Source organism: Heptranchias perlo, chromosome 40, assembly GCF_035084215.1.
Source record: "Heptranchias perlo isolate sHepPer1 chromosome 40, sHepPer1.hap1, whole genome shotgun sequence".
Taxonomy (NCBI): Eukaryota; Metazoa; Chordata; class Chondrichthyes; order Hexanchiformes; family Hexanchidae; genus Heptranchias; species Heptranchias perlo.
This window is the reverse complement of record NC_090364.1, coordinates 4,201,382-4,218,735: the sequence shown is the minus strand read 5'-3', so window position 1 is coordinate 4,218,735 and position 17,354 is coordinate 4,201,382. Positions and strand designations below refer to the sequence as shown.

Here is a 17,354-nt window from a genome sequence, read left to right as displayed (position 1 = left end):
ACCTATCCAATGTGTTCACGACATAGTGGGTAAATGTGCAACCTGCTGTAATATTGAGCCACACAGGCCGGTGGGTCCCTAGGGTCTGATTCCTGATCTGTGCTGTCATAACTGGTCTCAACCTTAGGTGCCAGTTGAGGTGCTACAGTCTGCCTCAGCACCCCTAGGGTAGGGAGGGGTAGAAAACTCAACCAGGGCTCCTGGCTCTAATCACTGACCAGCTGCGGGAGAGTGTGGGGACCTCGGGTGAGAACAGGATTGGACACAACAGTGATGCTTCTGTGGTTGATTCACCTATTGGCTCTCGCTATCTAGGCTCACTCATGAAGAATGACCGCTGGGCAAAGGTACCAGTGGACTGTCAGTTCTGGTGGAACTGTACCCCAGCAAGAGCCAACGGTCTCTGTCCACTTACAGTGACCAATCTCCATTCGATCCTGGGTGTTTGCTCTCTGTCTACTTACAATGACCAATCTCCATTCGATCCTGGGTGTTTGCTCTCTGTCTACTTACAATGACCAATCTCCATTTGATCCTGGGTGTTTGCTCTCTGTCTACTTACAGTGACCAATCTCCATTCGATCCTGGGTGTTTGCTCTCTATGTAATAACTCAGCTCCATTGGTCCCCATGATTTGCATTCTGTAATAACATTAATCCATGTGGTCTCACATTAACGGTGTTTTCAAAATTGCAATAATCCATGTCCACGGTAACCCAGCTTGGTTCATTCCTGAGGTCGGCAATCTGTAATAAACCATATCTTCTGCAAGCTGCCTATCTCTGACGCCCTCCCCTCACTGTGTGTGGGCGGTGCATGATAAACCGAGTGTGTTCCTGAACTCACCGGCCCCCCTGACAGAAGCTCAGTCAGTTTCATGTAGTCACTGATCAGAGGGAGCGGGCAGAGTCTATTCCGAGAATGATGCAGTCTCAGGTGAGACAGAACTTTCACCCAGAGAGTGAGAACGGCATCAACAAACTCATCAGCCTCGAGTACTACACCTCATACGTGTGCCTCGCCATGGTAAAGATTCCGTCTTATCGTCTAACACAGGAAAAACTTTGCAAAAGCAAAATGTGACCTCAATAAGGCATTACATTTTACAATGCAATATTGTCCTGTGTTCTTTTTAATCTATCTGATATGTTTTAATCTCTACTTGTGATTGTATGTTGTAAAATATTGCTGCAAATTTACAGTTTGCTTTTAGGAGAATCTCAATTTCTTTATTGTTGTGTTAACGTAACTCATTCAGGAATTTGGTAAAGAAAGAACTTGCATTTATATAGCGCCTTTCACGACTTCAGAATGTCCCAAAGTGCTTTACAGCCAATGAAGTACTTTTGAAATGTGGGCCCTGTTGTAATGTGGGAGTGTGTTACGTTGTTTCATACGAGATCAGAATTACTACTGTCTGAAGTCACTGCCTCCTTGTGAGGGCATGGTTCCAAACTCCAGGAGCTGGCTGAACAGGCCACTCAACGTGTCAGCCCAGGCAACGAGTGTTGTCGGGCTATTTAACCTCAGGGGGCATCACACGCCCAACTGATCCTGTCCTCGCCTGATGTCTAAACATACAGGCTCCTCCTGGCAGGAGAGACTGGATATCAATCAGCAGTAAGAAACTTGGCCGATATTCCACTCATGACCCCCATCCCCACCTGGCTGGGATCGGCTAACACAATTCAATTTATTTATTGGGTGGTCTCCCCTTCAAGCTCCTCCCCCGCTCCTCTGGCATTGTTTTACAATAGTACCCACTTTGGCAGTTCTTATTAACACAGCTGCATTTATCTGCATCATACCTGCTACAGCTGCTGTGCAATGTGCATACAGAACCATACAGTATCAAACCCGTGCTGTACCTGCCCTGGGAGTGTTTGATGGGACAGTGTAGAGGGAGCTTTACTCTGTATCTAACCCATGCTGTACCCGACCCTGGGAGTGTTTGATGGGACAGTGTAGAGGGAGCTTTACTCTGTATCTAACCCGTGCTGAACCTGCCCTGGGAGTGTTTGATGGGACAGTGTAGAGGGAGCTTTACTCTGTATCTAACCCGTGCTGAACCTGCCCTGGGAGTGTTTGATGGGACAATATAGAGGGAGCTTTACTCTGTATCTAACCCGTGCTGTACCTGCCCTGGGAGTGTTTGATGGGACAGTGTAGAGGGAGCTTTACTCTGTATCTAATCCGTGCTGTACAAGAGCTAGGAGTAATGGCCGACATAGTCCAGAGGGAGCTTTACTGTGTCTACAGAATATTCCAGTGTCCCAACAGTTCAATGTGCTGGTCAGTATGGAATTGAAGTGTAGACAGCAGATAGTTCCTTGCTCAACACCCAATCTCTTCCTCGGCCCCCCACCAATCCTCGATCTTCTCCCCAGCCTGTGATCCCTCCCTCTGAGCAGGCCTTCCAGTCTGTCAATCAGGCTGGCTGCCGGGCGCGAAGCTTGGAAGTGCCATTGGTGGGATCACCGATCACCACCCGCCCACTTACCGCTCGGGTCACGCACCCGGAAATCTCCCCCCACCCCCACCGGCTTCCCGGCTCGCAGTTAAAATTTACCCCTTTCTTACCCAATTGGATTCATCTTGACTGTTGGTGAAACAGCCTTTTTTCCCCATCTCCATTATTTTTAGAACTAATGAATGAAAGTGTTCAAAGAAAATGAGAAAAACACTATTTTGTATAATGTCTGTCTTGGATTTTTTTCTTGGGTTTGCTTGTGGCAGTGTCCTGGAAATTAATCTTCAGTTCCTTGAGACACCAGGACAATCCTGGAAGGTTGGCAGTCCTAGTGTGCGCACGTGTGTGCGTTTATATCTGTATGTGTGTACATGTACATGTGTATGTGTGTGTGTACATGTCTGCGTTTATGTGTCTGTGTGTAGTGTGTGTACGTCTGTGTGTGTAGTATGTGTACGTGTGTATCTGTGTGTTGTGTGTGCGTGTGTGTATGTGTTGTGTGTGTGTCTGTGTGTGTACATCTGTGTTTGTGCGTAGAGTGTGTCTGTGTGTTGTGTGTACATATGTGTGTGTCTGTGTGTAGTGTGTGTATACTTGTGTGTGTGTAGTGTGTGTACGTGTGTGTGTATGTGTGTGTGTAGTGTGTGTACCTGTGTGTAGTGTGTGTTGTGTGTGCACGTGTGTGTGTGTAGTGTGTACGTGTGTGCTGTGTGTGTGTACGTGTGTGTGTACATGTGTGTGTGTGTGTGTGTGTGTGGACCTCCGACGAGAACAGGACATGATTTTTCTAGGTTGCTCCCCACAGTCGAATAGCCTGCCAGTGTTGACTTCTGGCTCACACTGTGAGCTACCGGAGAGGGGCTTGAAACCGTCCTGCAGCAAGAGACAGCGCTTCAGGAGATGAGAGAATAAAAGTGATGAAATAACAAAGACCCCAATACCTGGGCCTGCTCCGTATGGGTGCTGGATTCCAAAGAAATAGGAAAAAGTTCCATTCCCGGAGCGGAGATCCCTCAAAACCCAACGAACATAAAAAACAACCAGTCTCCAAGAAAATAAAGAGAAATATCAACAAAAGTGTAGTTTTTGTATTTCTCATTGCTCAATTTTAAGGGGATGTAATTGTTGAAAGGGTTTATTATGTTTTATTTTTGCAGTCGTTCTATTTTGAACGGGATGATGTTGCACTGGAGAATTTTGTGAAGTTTTTCCACGAGATGTCGGAAACTGCACGCACGCACGCTGATGGACTGATCGAATACCAGAAGCAGCGAGGGGGTCGAGTCCACCTCCAGGATATCGAGGTTAGCCGAACAACTGTGGCAGAGTGGGAACTCCTAACCCCTTCTCTTCCATGCCTAACGGTTCACGCGGCAACCCGTGCTTTTACATCCAGCAAATCGTGCTCTGGGTTGTTTCAGTAACAAAGTCCCTTTTTACCAACTGGATTAACATCAGTAGAGATACAGTCAGTAACACAGGGCGCTGGGGGAGAGGGGTTACTGAGTGACAGTGTGAGGGAGAGGGATTAACATCAGTAGAGATACAGTCAGTAACACAGGGCGCTGGGGGAGAGGGGTTACTGAGTGACAGTGTGAGGGAGAGGGATTAACATCAGTAGAGATACAGTCAGTAACACAGGGCGCTGGGGGAGAGGGGTTACTGAGTGACAGTGTGAGGGAGAGGGATTAACATCAGTAGAGATACAGTCAGTAACACAGGGCGCTGGGGGAGAGGGGTTACAGAGTGACAGTGTGAGGGAGAGGGATTAACATCAGTAGAGATACAGTCAGTAACACAGGGCGCTGGGGGGAGAGGGGTTACTGAGTGACAGTGTGAGGGAGAGGGATTAACATCAGTAGAGATACAGTCAGTAACACAGGGCGCTGGGGGAGAGGGGTTACTGAGTGACAGTGTGAGGGAGAGGGATTAACATCAGTAGAGATACAGTCAGTAACACAGGGCGCTGGGGGAGAGGGGTTACTGAGTGACAGTGTGAGGGAGAGGGATTAACATCAGTAGAGATACAGTCAGTAACACAGGGTGCTGGGGGAGAGGGGTTACAGAGTGACAGTGTGAGGGAGAGGGATTAACATCAGTAGAGATACAGTCAGTAGCACAGGGCGCTGGGGGAGAGGGGTTACTGAGTGACAGTGTGAGGGAGCTGGATTAACATCAGTAGAGATACAGTCAGTAACACAGGGCGCTGGGGGGAGAGGGGTTACTGAGTGACAGTGTGAGGGAGCTGGATTAACATCAATAGAGATACAGTCAGTAACACAGGGCGATGGGGGGAGAGGGGTTACTGAGTGACAGTGTGAGGGAGAGGGATTAACATCAGTAGAGATACAGTCAGTAACACAGGGCGCTGGGGGGAGAGGGGTTACTGAGTGACAGTGTGAGGGAGCTGGATTAACATCAGTAGAGATACAGTCAGTAACACAGGGCGATGGGGGGAGAGGGGTTACTGAGAGACAGTGTGAGGGAGAGGGATTAACATCAGTAGAGATACAGTCAGTAACACAGGGCGATGGGGGGAGAGGGGTCACTGAGTGACAGTGTGAGGGAGAGGGATTAACATCAGTAGAGATACAGTCAGTAACACAGGGCGCTGGGGGAGAGGGGTTACTGAGTGACAGTGTGAGGGAGAGGGATTAACATCAGTAGAGATACAGTCAGTAACACAGGGCGCTGGGGGAGAGGGGTCACTGAGTGACAGTGTGAGGGAGAGGGATTAACATCAGTAGAGATACAGTCAGTAACACAGGGCGCTGGGGGAGAGGGGTTACTGAGTGACCGTGTGAGGGAGAGGGATTAACATCAGTAGAGATACAGTCAGTAACACAGGGCGCTGGGGGAGAGGGGTCACTGAGTGACAGTGTGAGGGAGAGGGATTAACATCAGTAGAGATACAGTCAGTAGCACAGGGCGCTGGGGGAGAGGGGTTACTGAGTGACAGTGTGAGGGAGAGGGATTAACATCAGTAGAGATACAGTCAGTAGCACAGGGCGCTGGGGGAGAGGGGTTACAGAGTGACAGTGTGAGGGAGAGGGATTAACATCAGTAGAGATACAGTCAGTAACACAGGGCGCTGGGGGAGAGGGGTTACAGAGTGACAGTGTGAGGGAGAGGGATTAACATCAGTAGAGATACAGTCAGTAACACAGGGCGCCGGGGGGAGAGGGGTTACAGAGTGACAGTGTGAGGGAGAGGGATTAACATCAGTAGAGATACAGTCAGTAGCACAGGGCGCTGGGGGAGAGGGGTTACAGAGTGACAGTGTGAGGGAGAGGGATTAACATCAGTAGAGATACAGTCAGTAACACAGGGCGCTGGGGGGAGAGGGGTTACTGAGTGACAGTGTGAGGGGCTGGATTAACATCAGTAGAGATACAGTCAGTAACACAGGGCGCTGGGGGGAGAGGGGTTACTGAGAGCCAGTGTGAGGGAGAGGGATTAACATCAGTAGAGATACAGTCAGTAACACAGGGCGCTGGGGGGAGAGGGGTTACTGAGAGACAGTGTGAGGGAGAGGGATTAACATCAGTAGAGATACAGTCAGTAACACAGGGCGCTGGGGGAGAGGGGTTACTGAGTGACAGTGTGAGGGAGAGGGATTAACATCAGTAGAGATACAGTCAGTAACACAGGGCGCTGGGGGAGAGGGGTTACTGAGAGACAGTGTGAGGGAGAGGGATTAACATCAGTAGAGACACAGTTGTTAACTAGAGGCTATTTCAGAGACTGTATCGCCACAATAGGCTAATTGGGAATCTCGATGTGACAAATTGCATTTCCCCGATGAGTAAATAAAAAACGAGTAACAGGCCTTGTCGCTGGGCGTGTGATCCCAGTGCTCATATTCGCACAATGTGTGCACGTGAACTTTAACCTTTATATGTGTTTGTTGGTTAAAGGGTGAGACGAGAAGCAGAGAGTGCTTTTTCTTTGATCGCTGTGAGTGCTTCACTTCCTTGATTACTGAATGGGAGCAAATGTTTGTCAAGTGAATATACACACGTGAAGTATAATTACCTGCGTTGTGTGAGTGTGTTTAAGGTCGTTTCCACTAAAATTGCTTAATTGTGGCCAGTCAGCAATTTCTGTTGAACAACACTATCTGACAACATTGAGCAATCGGGGACACTAGCTCTACAGTTATCAGTACTCACCACTAGATGGCTGTCAGTTGTTAATTAAGCAAAAGATCTATTGAATAATATCCGTCAAAAATCACTTCACAGCCAATAAAGTGCTTCTTCTTTTTTGAAGTGTGGTCATTGTTGTAATGTAGGAAACTGGCAACCAATTTGTGCACAGCAAGATCCCACAAACAGCACCGAGGGAGTGACCGGATTATCTGTTTTAGGTGTTGGTTGAGGGATAAATATTGGCCCAGGACAGCGGGGAGAACTCCCCCCTTGCTCTTCTTCAAAATAGCGGCCGCGGGATCTTTTACGTCCACCCGAGAGCGCAGACGGGGCCTCGGTTTAAGGTCTCACCTGAAAGACGGCACCTGCTCGACAGTGCAGCGCTCCCTCGGCACTGGGAGTGTCAGCCAAGGTTTCTGTGCTCAAGTCTCTTGGAACGGGACTTGAACGCACAACCTTCTGACTGGGAGGCAGGAATGCTACCCACTGAGCCACGGCTGACAGCATAGGATAGCTATGTTGGTGCCTCCCTCCCATAGTACAGCTGTGATTAGGAATTCACCACCGGGCATTCACGGGGTGAGCGAACCTGATTCCTTGCAGTCTGTTGATCTGTACGTTAGGCGAGCCTGTGCCCTTAGTGTGTCTGCGCCCTTGCACTCTTCCTTATTCTACTTCCCTTAATTCCTTGTCCGTGCTGAGTTAGCTGATCTCAGCCAGAGCACTGACAGAAATTACATCGATATCGTCCATGCCCCTGGGTTAGGGAGGGAATATCAGTCAGGGTATCCATTCCTGATTGGCAGCAAGATACGGGCACATCAACACCTTTTGACGGCAATAAAGTGGCCTCGATTTTAAAATTCTCATCCTTGTTTTCAAATCCCTCCATGGCCCTCGCCCCCCCTCCCTATCTCTGTAACCTCCTCCAGCCCTACAACCCTCCGAGATCTCTGCGCTCCTCCAATTCCGGCCTCTTCCCCATCCCCGATTTTAATCGCTCCACCATTGGCGGCCGTGCCTTCAGCTGCCTGGGCCCTAAGCTCTGGAATTCCCTCCCTAAACCTCTCCGCCTCTCTCTCTCCTCCTTTAAGACGGTCCTACCTCTTTAACCAGTCACCTGTCCTAATCTCACCTCATGAGTCTCGGCCTCCCCTCTGATTCTTCACCTCACGCAAAGCAGAAGTCTCTGTGACGTTGGTAAAACCGTCAAGTTCCACCGAGGGATCCGGCAGAGTAGAAACCGACTCGTGTGAAAGGGATGGAGCCCCAACCCCCCCCTCTCCCGCCCCCGCCCCCACCCTACTGCAGTCCGCAGTCTCACCTGGAGACAACTGGAAATGTGGGTGTACTGACAGGAGGGACAGGCTGCTCTACAGCAAGGCCTCAGTCTGCGTCTTTTATTTACTCAGAAACCAACAAAGAGAGAGTGGAGGAACGGGCTGGAGGCCACTCAGTATGCTCTCGAATTACAGAAAAACATCAACAAGTCTCTCCTTGACCTACACCACCTGGCTTCCAATAAGGATGACCCTCAGGTAACTCTTTTTTGTTCCCTCTAGAGTAACAGAGTACTGTGAACGCTGGTAAAACCACTGCCACCATTGCTCTATAATGAGAGAAAGTAAAAGAAGATCCAGGAATTCCACACAGGAGGTCGAGAGCCTAGGGCGGGAGGTGACTGTTAAGGGGGCATGCAATCTGTTAATGGTACATTTGAACATAATGCAAAAAGAAAGGAGTTGCATCAATATAGAGCCTTTCACATCCTCAGGACATCCCAAAGTGCTTCATCACTTTTAAAGTGTAGACACTGTTGTTATGTAGGCAAACGTGGTAGCCAATTTGTGCACAGCAAGATCCCACAAACAGCAACAAATTCAATGACCATATACTGAACCAGTGACTCCATCACTGATAGATACTGACCCATAGACTCCATCACTGATAGATACTGACCCTTAGACCACATCACTGATAGATACTGACCCTTAGACTCCATCACTGATAGATACTGACCCATAGACTCCATCACTGATAGATACTGACCCTTAGACTACATCACTGATAGATACTGACCCTTAGACTCCATCACTGATAGATACTGACTCATAGACTACATCACTGATAGATACTGACCCTTAGACTCCATCATTGATAGATACTGACCCGTAGACTCCATCACTGATAGATACTGACCCTTAGACTCCATCATTGATAGATACTGACCCTTAGACTCCATCACTGATAGATACTGACCCTTAGACTCCATCATTGATAGATACTGACCCTTAGACTCCAACACTGATAGATACTGACCCATAGACTCCAACACTGATAGATACTGACCCATAGACTCCATCACTGATAGATACTGACCCGTAGACTACATCACTGATAGATACTGACCCGTAGACTACATCACTGATAGATACTGACCCATAGACTCCAATACTGATAGATACTGACCCATAGACTCCATCACTGATAGATACTGACCCATAGACTCCATCGCTGATAGATACTGACCCTTAGTCTCCATCACTGATAGATACTGACCCATAGACTCCATCACTGATAGATACTGACCCATAGACTCCATCACTGATAGATACTGACCCATAGACTCCATCACTGATAGATACTGACCCTTAGTCTCCATCACTGATAGATACTGACCCATAGACTCCAACACTGATAGATACTGACCCATAGACTCCATCACTGATAGATACTGACCCATAGACTCCATCACTGATAGATACTGACCCATAGACTCCATCACTGATTGTTAAAACACTCAGCGGTTTTTGTTAAATTGAAATAACTGGACGGATGGTGAGCGTATTTATGATTTTTTTTCAGATGTGCAATTTCCTCGAGTCCAATTTCTTGAGCCACAGTGTAGAAATCATTAAGAAGCTGGGAGATTACATCACAAGCCTCAAGAGATTGAGCGTGGGACAGACCAGTGGGATGGGCGAGTACCTGTTTAATAAGCACACCCTTGGATGAAGGGATCTGACTGTGCGAAGGAGGAGTCTCGCTCCGGATCCCCCTCTCTCTCCGAGCTGGGTCGGCAACCAAAATATTTTACACTGAATGTCTGAGTTGGTGAAGAGACTGAATCAGAGGAAGTGTTTGTCTCAGGAACAACATTACCTTTATTAAGTATTAAATAACTTTACAGTAAAGGAGCTGGCGGTCTGGATTTAATGGGTGTTTCATTGTTTGTTTGGTTAGGACCTGTACCCTCCCCCGCACCTCTGGACTCTGCGGCCTATGATCTGTGCCCTACCAGATTGCCAAACTCAGAAGACTGGTCCCTACTGCACTGTCTGATATACCATGTCCCACCCTGCCCAGTGAGAACGGTGCAGAGGCGCAGGTAAAATCGCCACCAAAAAAATGACCTCCCCTGTTCCCGCTCGATTCCCACACACCGCCCACCTTAACGGTCCTTTTTTTTCCGGCGGCTGAGGCACCTGCCTGATTCAGGCAGGAGCCTCATCAAGACATGCAAATCGGGGTCCTATCATGTCATTCGGGAGAAGGGGCTTTGTAAGATTAAGTGTTAAACTCTCTTTAGTGGGGCCAGGAGACCTCATTACAGCCTTGGTCCAAACATGGACAAAAGAGCTGAATTCCAGAGGTGAGGTGAGAGTGACTGCCCTTTGACATCAAGGCAGCATTTGACCGAGTGCGGCACCAAGGAGCCCGAGTAAAACTGAAATCAATGGGAATCAGGGGGAAAACTCTCCAGTGGCTGGAGTCATACCTAGCACAAAGGAAGATGGTAGTGGTTGTTGGAGGCCAATCATCTCAGCCCCAGGACATCGCTGCAGGAGTTCCTCGGGGCAGTGCCCTAGGCTCAACCATATTCAGCTGCTTCATTAATGACCTTCCCTCCATCATAAGGTCAGAAATGGAGATGTTCGCTGATGATTGCACAGTGTTCAGTTCCATTCGCAACCCCTCAAATAATGAAGCAGTCCGAGCCCGCATGCAGCAAGACCTGGACAACATCCAGGCTTGGGCTCATAAGTAGCAAGTAACATTTGCGCCAGACAAGTGCCAGGCAATGACCATCTTCAATAGGAGAGAGTCTAACCACCTCCCCTTGACATTCAGCGGCATTACCATCGCTGAATCCCCCACCATCAACATCCTGGGGGTCACCATTGACCAGAAACTTAACTGGACCAGCCATATAAATACTGTGGCTACAAGAGCAGGTCAGAGGCTGGGTATTCTGTGGCGAATGACTCACCTCCTGACTCCCCAAAGCCTTCCCACCATCTACAAGGCACAAGTCAGGAGTGTGATGGAATACTCTCCACTTGCCTGGATGAGTGCAGCTCCAACAACACTCAAGAAGTTCGACACCATTCAGGACAAAGTAGCCCGCTTGATTGGCACCCCATCCACCACCCTAAACATTCACTCCATTCACCACCGGCGCACAGTGGCTGCAGTGTGTATCATCCACAGGATGCACTGCAGCAACTCGCCAAGGCTTCTTCGACAGCACCACCCAAACCCGTGACCTCCACCACCTAGAAGGACAAGAGCAGCAGGTACATGGGAACAACACCACCTGCACGTTCCCCTTCAAGTCACACACCATCCCGACTTGGAAATATATCGCCGTTCCTTCATTGTCGCTGGGTCAAAATCCTGGAACTCCCTTCCTAACAGCACTGTGGGAGAACCGTCACCACACGGGCTGCAGCGGTTCAAGAAGGCGGCTCACCACCACCTTCTCAAGGGCAATTAGGGATGGGCAATAAATGCCAGCCTCGCCAGCGACGCCCACATCCCATAAACGAATTTTAAAAAAAGGAGAGGCAAGAGTGCTCCTCCGGACCCAACCGGGAAAGTCTGGGCCTTTGGGTAAGACGGAACATTTTTGTCTTCTCTGTCTGATTATTAAATGTTCTTGCCCGATCAAAGTGCTTCTCATGTATGTGACCATTCTCAGTTCCAACTTTGGCACAAAGAGAAATGATTTAGGGAAAGATGAATTTGGTGAAGTGAATCAGTAAGTTTTCTCAACGTGACAGCGGAAAATAAAATGTTATATTGAAGAGAGTGTTACAGAGAGGGGAGAGTGTTAGTGAGGGGAGAGAGTGTTAGTGAGGGGAGAGTGTGTTAGTGAGGGGAGAGAGTGTTAGTGAGGGGAGAGAGTGTTAGTGAGGGGAGAGAGTGTTAGTGAGGGGAGAGTGTGTTAGTGAGGGGAGAGTGTGCTAGTGAGGGGAGAGTGTGGGAAGGGGTGAGTGAAAGGGTTAATCTCTGCTGGGAATCGGCTAAACAGTGTCTAACAGTAAATTGGAGGAAGTGGGAGTGAGAGTCGAACATGGCCAAATTGTCCAGGGTCAAACTACGATTTGGGAAGAGGTGGTGAAAGGGTTAATCCTTTCCACTGGCTGCTCCGTGATTAATTGTAAACAGGCGGAGCGTGTGAGCACGACAATGTCACCTACGAGCTCACACACCTGTATTTAGATTTGGGTAAAATCCCCTGAGGCTCACTTCGCATCTGACCTCTTTTGGAACTCTTCTTACTCAATTGAACACTTCTCTCTCAGCGTCGCCCGAGTGTAAATTCCCACAGTGACGATTCTTAAGTCGATGGAAATTTGCAGTCCAATTCTGAGTAGAAACAAAGGGCTGAGGTAAACCAGCAGTCAAAAAACCACAGCATGAAAAGAAATCCACTCTGGGATTCAGCGAGCGAGCACCTGGGGAATCCTCACTGGCTCTGAGCAAAGCTTAAATTCATCGCCAGCACTGTCGGAATACACCCGAGACTTAAAGCTGTTATTCTATACATAGAACAATTTGTTTCAGGCCACCGTTTTCTTACGTGTATTAAACCAAGATCCAGTCCACTGGACGCTCTTTTACTTCCTCATTAGGCTGGGCTGCTATTTACGGGGTAAAGTCTGCACCATACTGTTGATGGTACAATCATTTGTTCAGTTCCTTTCATGCTGCCGCAGAAAAGAAACTTTCATTTTCACTGACACACGGAGAGGAATGGAGAGATCGGTCAGTGGAGCTCCCTGGGGGAGAGATTTCTGAGCTGGATGTGGTGACTTTGGATGGGGACTAGAATGGATCCCAATCACCGCTGGCTGCTGCTGTTACTGACATTAATCCCAGCCTGGGTAAGACGGTCCATTTTTGTCTTCTCTGTCTGATTATTAAATGTTCTTGCCCGATCAAAGTGCTTCTCATGTATGTGTCCATTCTCAGTTCCAACTTTAGCACAAAGAGAAATGGTTTAGGGAAAGATGAATTTGATTAAGTGAATCAGTAAGTTTTCTCAACGTGACAGGGAAAATAAAATGTTATATTGAGGAGAGTGTTACAGAGAGGGTGTGTTACAGAGAGGGTGTGTTACAGAGAGGAGAGTGCGTTACAGTGAGGAGAGTGCGTTACAGTGAGGGGAGAGTCTGTTTCAGTGAGGGGAGAGTGTTACAGTGAGGGGAGAGTCTGTTTCAGTGAGGGGAGAGTGTTACAGTGAGGGGAGAGTGTTTCAGTGAGGGGAGAGTGTTACAGTGAGGGGAGAGTGTTTCAGTGAGGGGAGAGTCTGTTTCAGTGAGGGGAGAGTGTTACAGTGAGGGGAGAGTGTTACAGTGAGGGGAGAGTCTGTTTCAGTGAGGGGAGAGTGTTACAGTGAGGGGAGAGTCTGTTTCAGTGAGGGGAGAGTGTTACAGTGAGGGGAGAGTGTTACAGTGAGGGGAGAGTGTTACAGTGAGGGGAGAGTCTGTTTCAGTGAGGGGAGAGTGTTACAGTGAGGGGAGAGTGTTTCAGTGAGGGGAGAGTCTGTTTCAGTGAGGGGAGAGTGTTACAGTGAGGGGAGAGTGTTTCAGTGAGGGGAGAGTCTGTTTCAGTGAGGGGAGAGTGTTACAGTGAGGGGAGAGTGTTACAGTGAGGGGAGAGTGTTACAGTGAGGGGAGAGTGTTACAGTGAGGGGAGAGTGTTTCAGTGAGGGGAGAGTCTGTTTCAGTGAGGGGAGAGTGTTTCAGTGAGGGGAGAGTGTTACAGTGAGGGGAGAGTGTTACATTGAGGGGAGAGTGTTACAGTGAGGGGAGAGTGTTACAGTGGGTGTTACCTGAAATGTTTCTGCTTTTTTTGTTACTGGAGTCAGTCAGACTGTTTTCAGTCTGAGCTGCTCGATACCCTGTGATTGCTGTGAAGTGCAGACAGCAACTGCTGAAAGGGGATGTAGAGCAGGCCATGCTTGTGATCTTTATCACACGTCCCTTGGTGTAAGAGGGAAGTGTGACCCTCAGCAGATACTCTCGGTACCTTGTGCCTGTGCAACCAATAACAAATGAATAAAATGAAAAAAGCTGGTTCCATGTCAGTGACTCATCCCGAGAAAATTAGTGTCAGTGACGGTGTGGCTGGATTGATTGATTCATAGAATCATAGAATCATAGAAGTTACAACATGGAAACAGGCCCTTCGGCCCAACATGTCCATGTCGCCCAGTTTATACCACTAAGCTAGTCCCAATTGCCTGCACTTGGCCCATATCCCTCTATACCCATCTTACCCATGTAACTGTCCAAATGCTTTTTAAAAGACAAAATTATATAGATTGATGTGAGGATAATGTGGGGTGGGTCATTTATTTATTGTTATTTATTCTGCAGGACTGAGGAGTTTTAAAAAATTCATTCTTGGGTTCTAGGCGTCACTGGCAAGGCCGGCATTTATTGCCCATCCCTAATTGCCCTCGAGAAGGTGGTGGTGAGCCGCCTTCTTGAACCGCTGCAGTCCGTGTGGTGAAGGTTCTCCCACAGTGCTGTTGGGTAGGGAGTTTTTAAATTCTTTTTAAATTGATGCAACTGAGGGGCTCGCTGGGCTACTTCAGAGGGCGGTTAAGAGTCACCCACATTGGCGTGCGACTGGAGTCACTTAGAAGCCACTAAGAGAGCCAGATGTGTGGCGGCGACGATCACATGACTTCCTGGCCACTTTTACCGATGCTGAGGAATCTGTCACAACACCGAGCAAACCCGCCACTGAGCAAACTGTTTAAAAATGTCTCTTCAGTGGTCTGATTCTAAAATCGAGCAGGGTCTACAACGAGCAGGCGATCTGTTCCAGGCTGAGAAGGTGAAAATTTCCCCAATGATCAGGACACAGCTGGATTGGTTTTTTTTTTGGTCTTATTCAGAATAAAACTGCACTGAAACTATTCACCAGGCATCATACTGATGTGAAAGAGGAAGCTGTGTTAGAGAGGATGCAGAGGTTTGTTCCGACCTCCAGTGAAGCTCGGTATTTAAGTGACTGGCCAGCTGTTTGTGTCTCAGGCTGTGCTGCGTCCACATCTGCTTCGTCTTATTTTGTCTTGTGTGGCGCCGGTCAGGTATTTTTACTCTTTCGTTTCGCCCTCATGTCGCACTCGACTGCGAGGGCAGTGCTGCTCACAGCGACGGTGATCGTCCTGGGCTCATGTGAGGTCATTGTGGTGACGTGCGGGTTGTCAGCTGTCACGACAGGATGGACCATTCAAATATAACAGAACAGCCAAGCAGAAAGAAGCAAACAGAAACACACAAAACATTATGAGGAACTGAGAGTTCTAGAAAAACCAATGGCATAGAATCGGATAATCTTACATAACAGAAGGAGGCCATTTGGCCCCTCGTGCCTGTGCTGGCTCTTTGAAAGAGCTGTCCAATTTAGTCCCACACCTCAGCTTTTTCCCATAACCCTGCAAACCACTTCAAGTAAACTCCAATTGCCTTTTGAACGTTCCTATGGAATCTGCTTCCACCACCCTCTCAGGTCGTGTGTTCCAGATCTTAAAACCCTCTGTGTGAAAAAATCTCTCCTCATTTCCCCCCCTAGTTCTTTTACCAATTATTTTAAATCTATGACCTCTGGTTACCAACCCACTTGCCAGAGGCCAGAGGAAACAATTTCTCCCGACTTGCTCTATCCAAAGCCCTAATAATTTTGAATACATCTATTTAATCTCCCCTTAACCTTCTCTGCTCGAAGGAGAATAATCCCAGCTTCTCCAATCTCTCCACACAACTGAAGTCCCTCCTGGTAATTCTCCTCTGCACCCTCTCCAAGACCTGGACATCCTTCCTAAAGTGTGGTGCCCAGAATTGGACACAATACTCCATAAAAAACTAAAATTAATTGTAGAAGCAAAAGAACAATTGAAAGGAGAGTTGTAGCTAGCAGCAATTAAGTGTTTTCAGTGATAAAGACCCATCACTCAAAGACCCTCTTGCTAACTGCTGCTCATCTGTTGCTGAAACCCTCGTCCTTGCCTTTGTTACCTATTGACTTGACTATTCCAATGATCTCCTGGCCGGCCTTCCATCTTCCACCGTCCATAAACTTGAGCCTCATCCAAAACTCTGCTGTCCGTATCCTAACTCGCACCAAGTCCCGTTCACCCAGCACCCCCTGTGCTCGCTGATCTACATTGGCTCCCGGTCCGGCAACGCCTTGATTTTAAAATTCTCATCCTTGTTTTCAAATCCATCCATGGCCCTCGCCCCTCTCTATCTCCACCTGGGACAGGTGGTGGGGTACGGTCCAACTGGATGGGATGTCCCGCATCTGCTCGGCCAGCATGGCCAGACCCAGCCTTCTCAGTGTGTTGGACAGGTAGAAACTCAGCACGTAGTGACACTTGGTGTTTGCGTACTGGGGCTCTTCACACATCCTGAGGCAGCCACACACAAAGGTGGCCATCAGGATCAGGGCGGCATTGGGGACGCTCTTCCCCCCCCTTTGTCTGGGGTCTTGTACATGGTGACCCTGTGGACGGGTTCTAACTTGGACGTCCAGACAAAGTGGAAGATGGCTCAGGTGACTGTGACGGTGGAGTTGTGGGGAATGGGTCAGACTCTGGCAGCGTAGACCAACACCGCGAGTATCTCACACCTTATCAGCAGGTTCCTGCCGGTTATGGAGAGGGATCGCCCCCTCCCCCACATACCATTTTCTGATTGGGCTTGGCGATCCGCTTCTCCCAGTTCTTGGTGCAGGCCAGGGGCCCCCCCCAACCAGATCCCCAGCACCTTCAGGTATTCGGAACTGACGGTGAAGGGGACAAAGGATCGGGCCTCCTATCTGCCAAAGAACATGGCCTCGCTCTTACTGCGGTTCACTCCGGCCCCCAAAGACCAGCTCGAACTAGCCACAGATGCCCATTAGTCTGTGGAACAACCGCTGATCAGAGCAAAAGACGGTGACGTCGTCCATGTACAGGGAGGCCTTAACCTGACAGCCTCTGCTGCCTGGGATCATCACCCCCCTGATACCTGCGCCCTTCCTGATGAACGCGGCAAACGGCATGATACAATACAAAATATCCCCCTATAGTACAGTCCATCAAATACTGCGTATTATGGTCCATCAGGCAATATATTATAGTGTGTCAGGCACCAAATATTGGAGAACACAATAAAGTATCATAACATTCAAATAAGGCAAAGTCATAATGTTTGAAGCAAATCCTGATATTATGGATAATTAAGTTGCATGTCAGGCCTTGTGGCAAGGTGATTGGACTATTTGCAGTATGTTATAATGAGCAGCACTGCTAAACGGCCGGGCACGTGAATGTTTTATAGCAGCTCTATTCAAGAAAGGTGACATCGCCACCGGGAACTGGCCTGTATCCCAGGCCGTGCCTGGTAGAGTGTTGGAAGCTGCCCAGAAACGGGATTAGCACAGGGAAGATA

At 48.6% G+C, this 17,354-nt stretch overlaps 2 protein-coding genes across 3 annotated transcripts in view; both read left to right on the top strand.

Moving 5' to 3' along the window:
• Positions 1-857: 857 nt before the first annotated feature.
• LOC137305520 (ferritin, lower subunit-like) lies at positions 858-9,815 on the top strand. Its single transcript, XM_067974382.1, has 4 exons — positions 858-1,026; positions 3,628-3,774; positions 8,034-8,159; positions 9,487-9,815. The coding sequence occupies exons 1-4, from the start codon at positions 922-924 to the stop codon at positions 9,634-9,636; spliced, it is 528 nt and encodes a 175-aa protein (XP_067830483.1). The 5' UTR covers positions 858-921; the 3' UTR covers positions 9,637-9,815.
• A 1,988-nt stretch (positions 9,816-11,803) lies between these two features.
• LOC137305518 (receptor-type tyrosine-protein phosphatase H-like) overlaps positions 11,804-17,354 on the top strand; it is a 55,676-nt gene continuing 50,125 nt past the window's right edge. Inside the window, exon 1 of one of the 2 annotated variants that reach the window (XM_067974381.1) lies at positions 11,804-12,791. In XM_067974381.1, coding sequence (XP_067830482.1) covers positions 12,726-12,791 — 66 coding nt within the window. In that variant the 5' untranslated portion in view covers positions 11,804-12,725. The remainder of the gene's footprint in view (positions 12,792-17,354) is intronic. The other variant, XM_067974380.1, reaches the window with a different exon arrangement.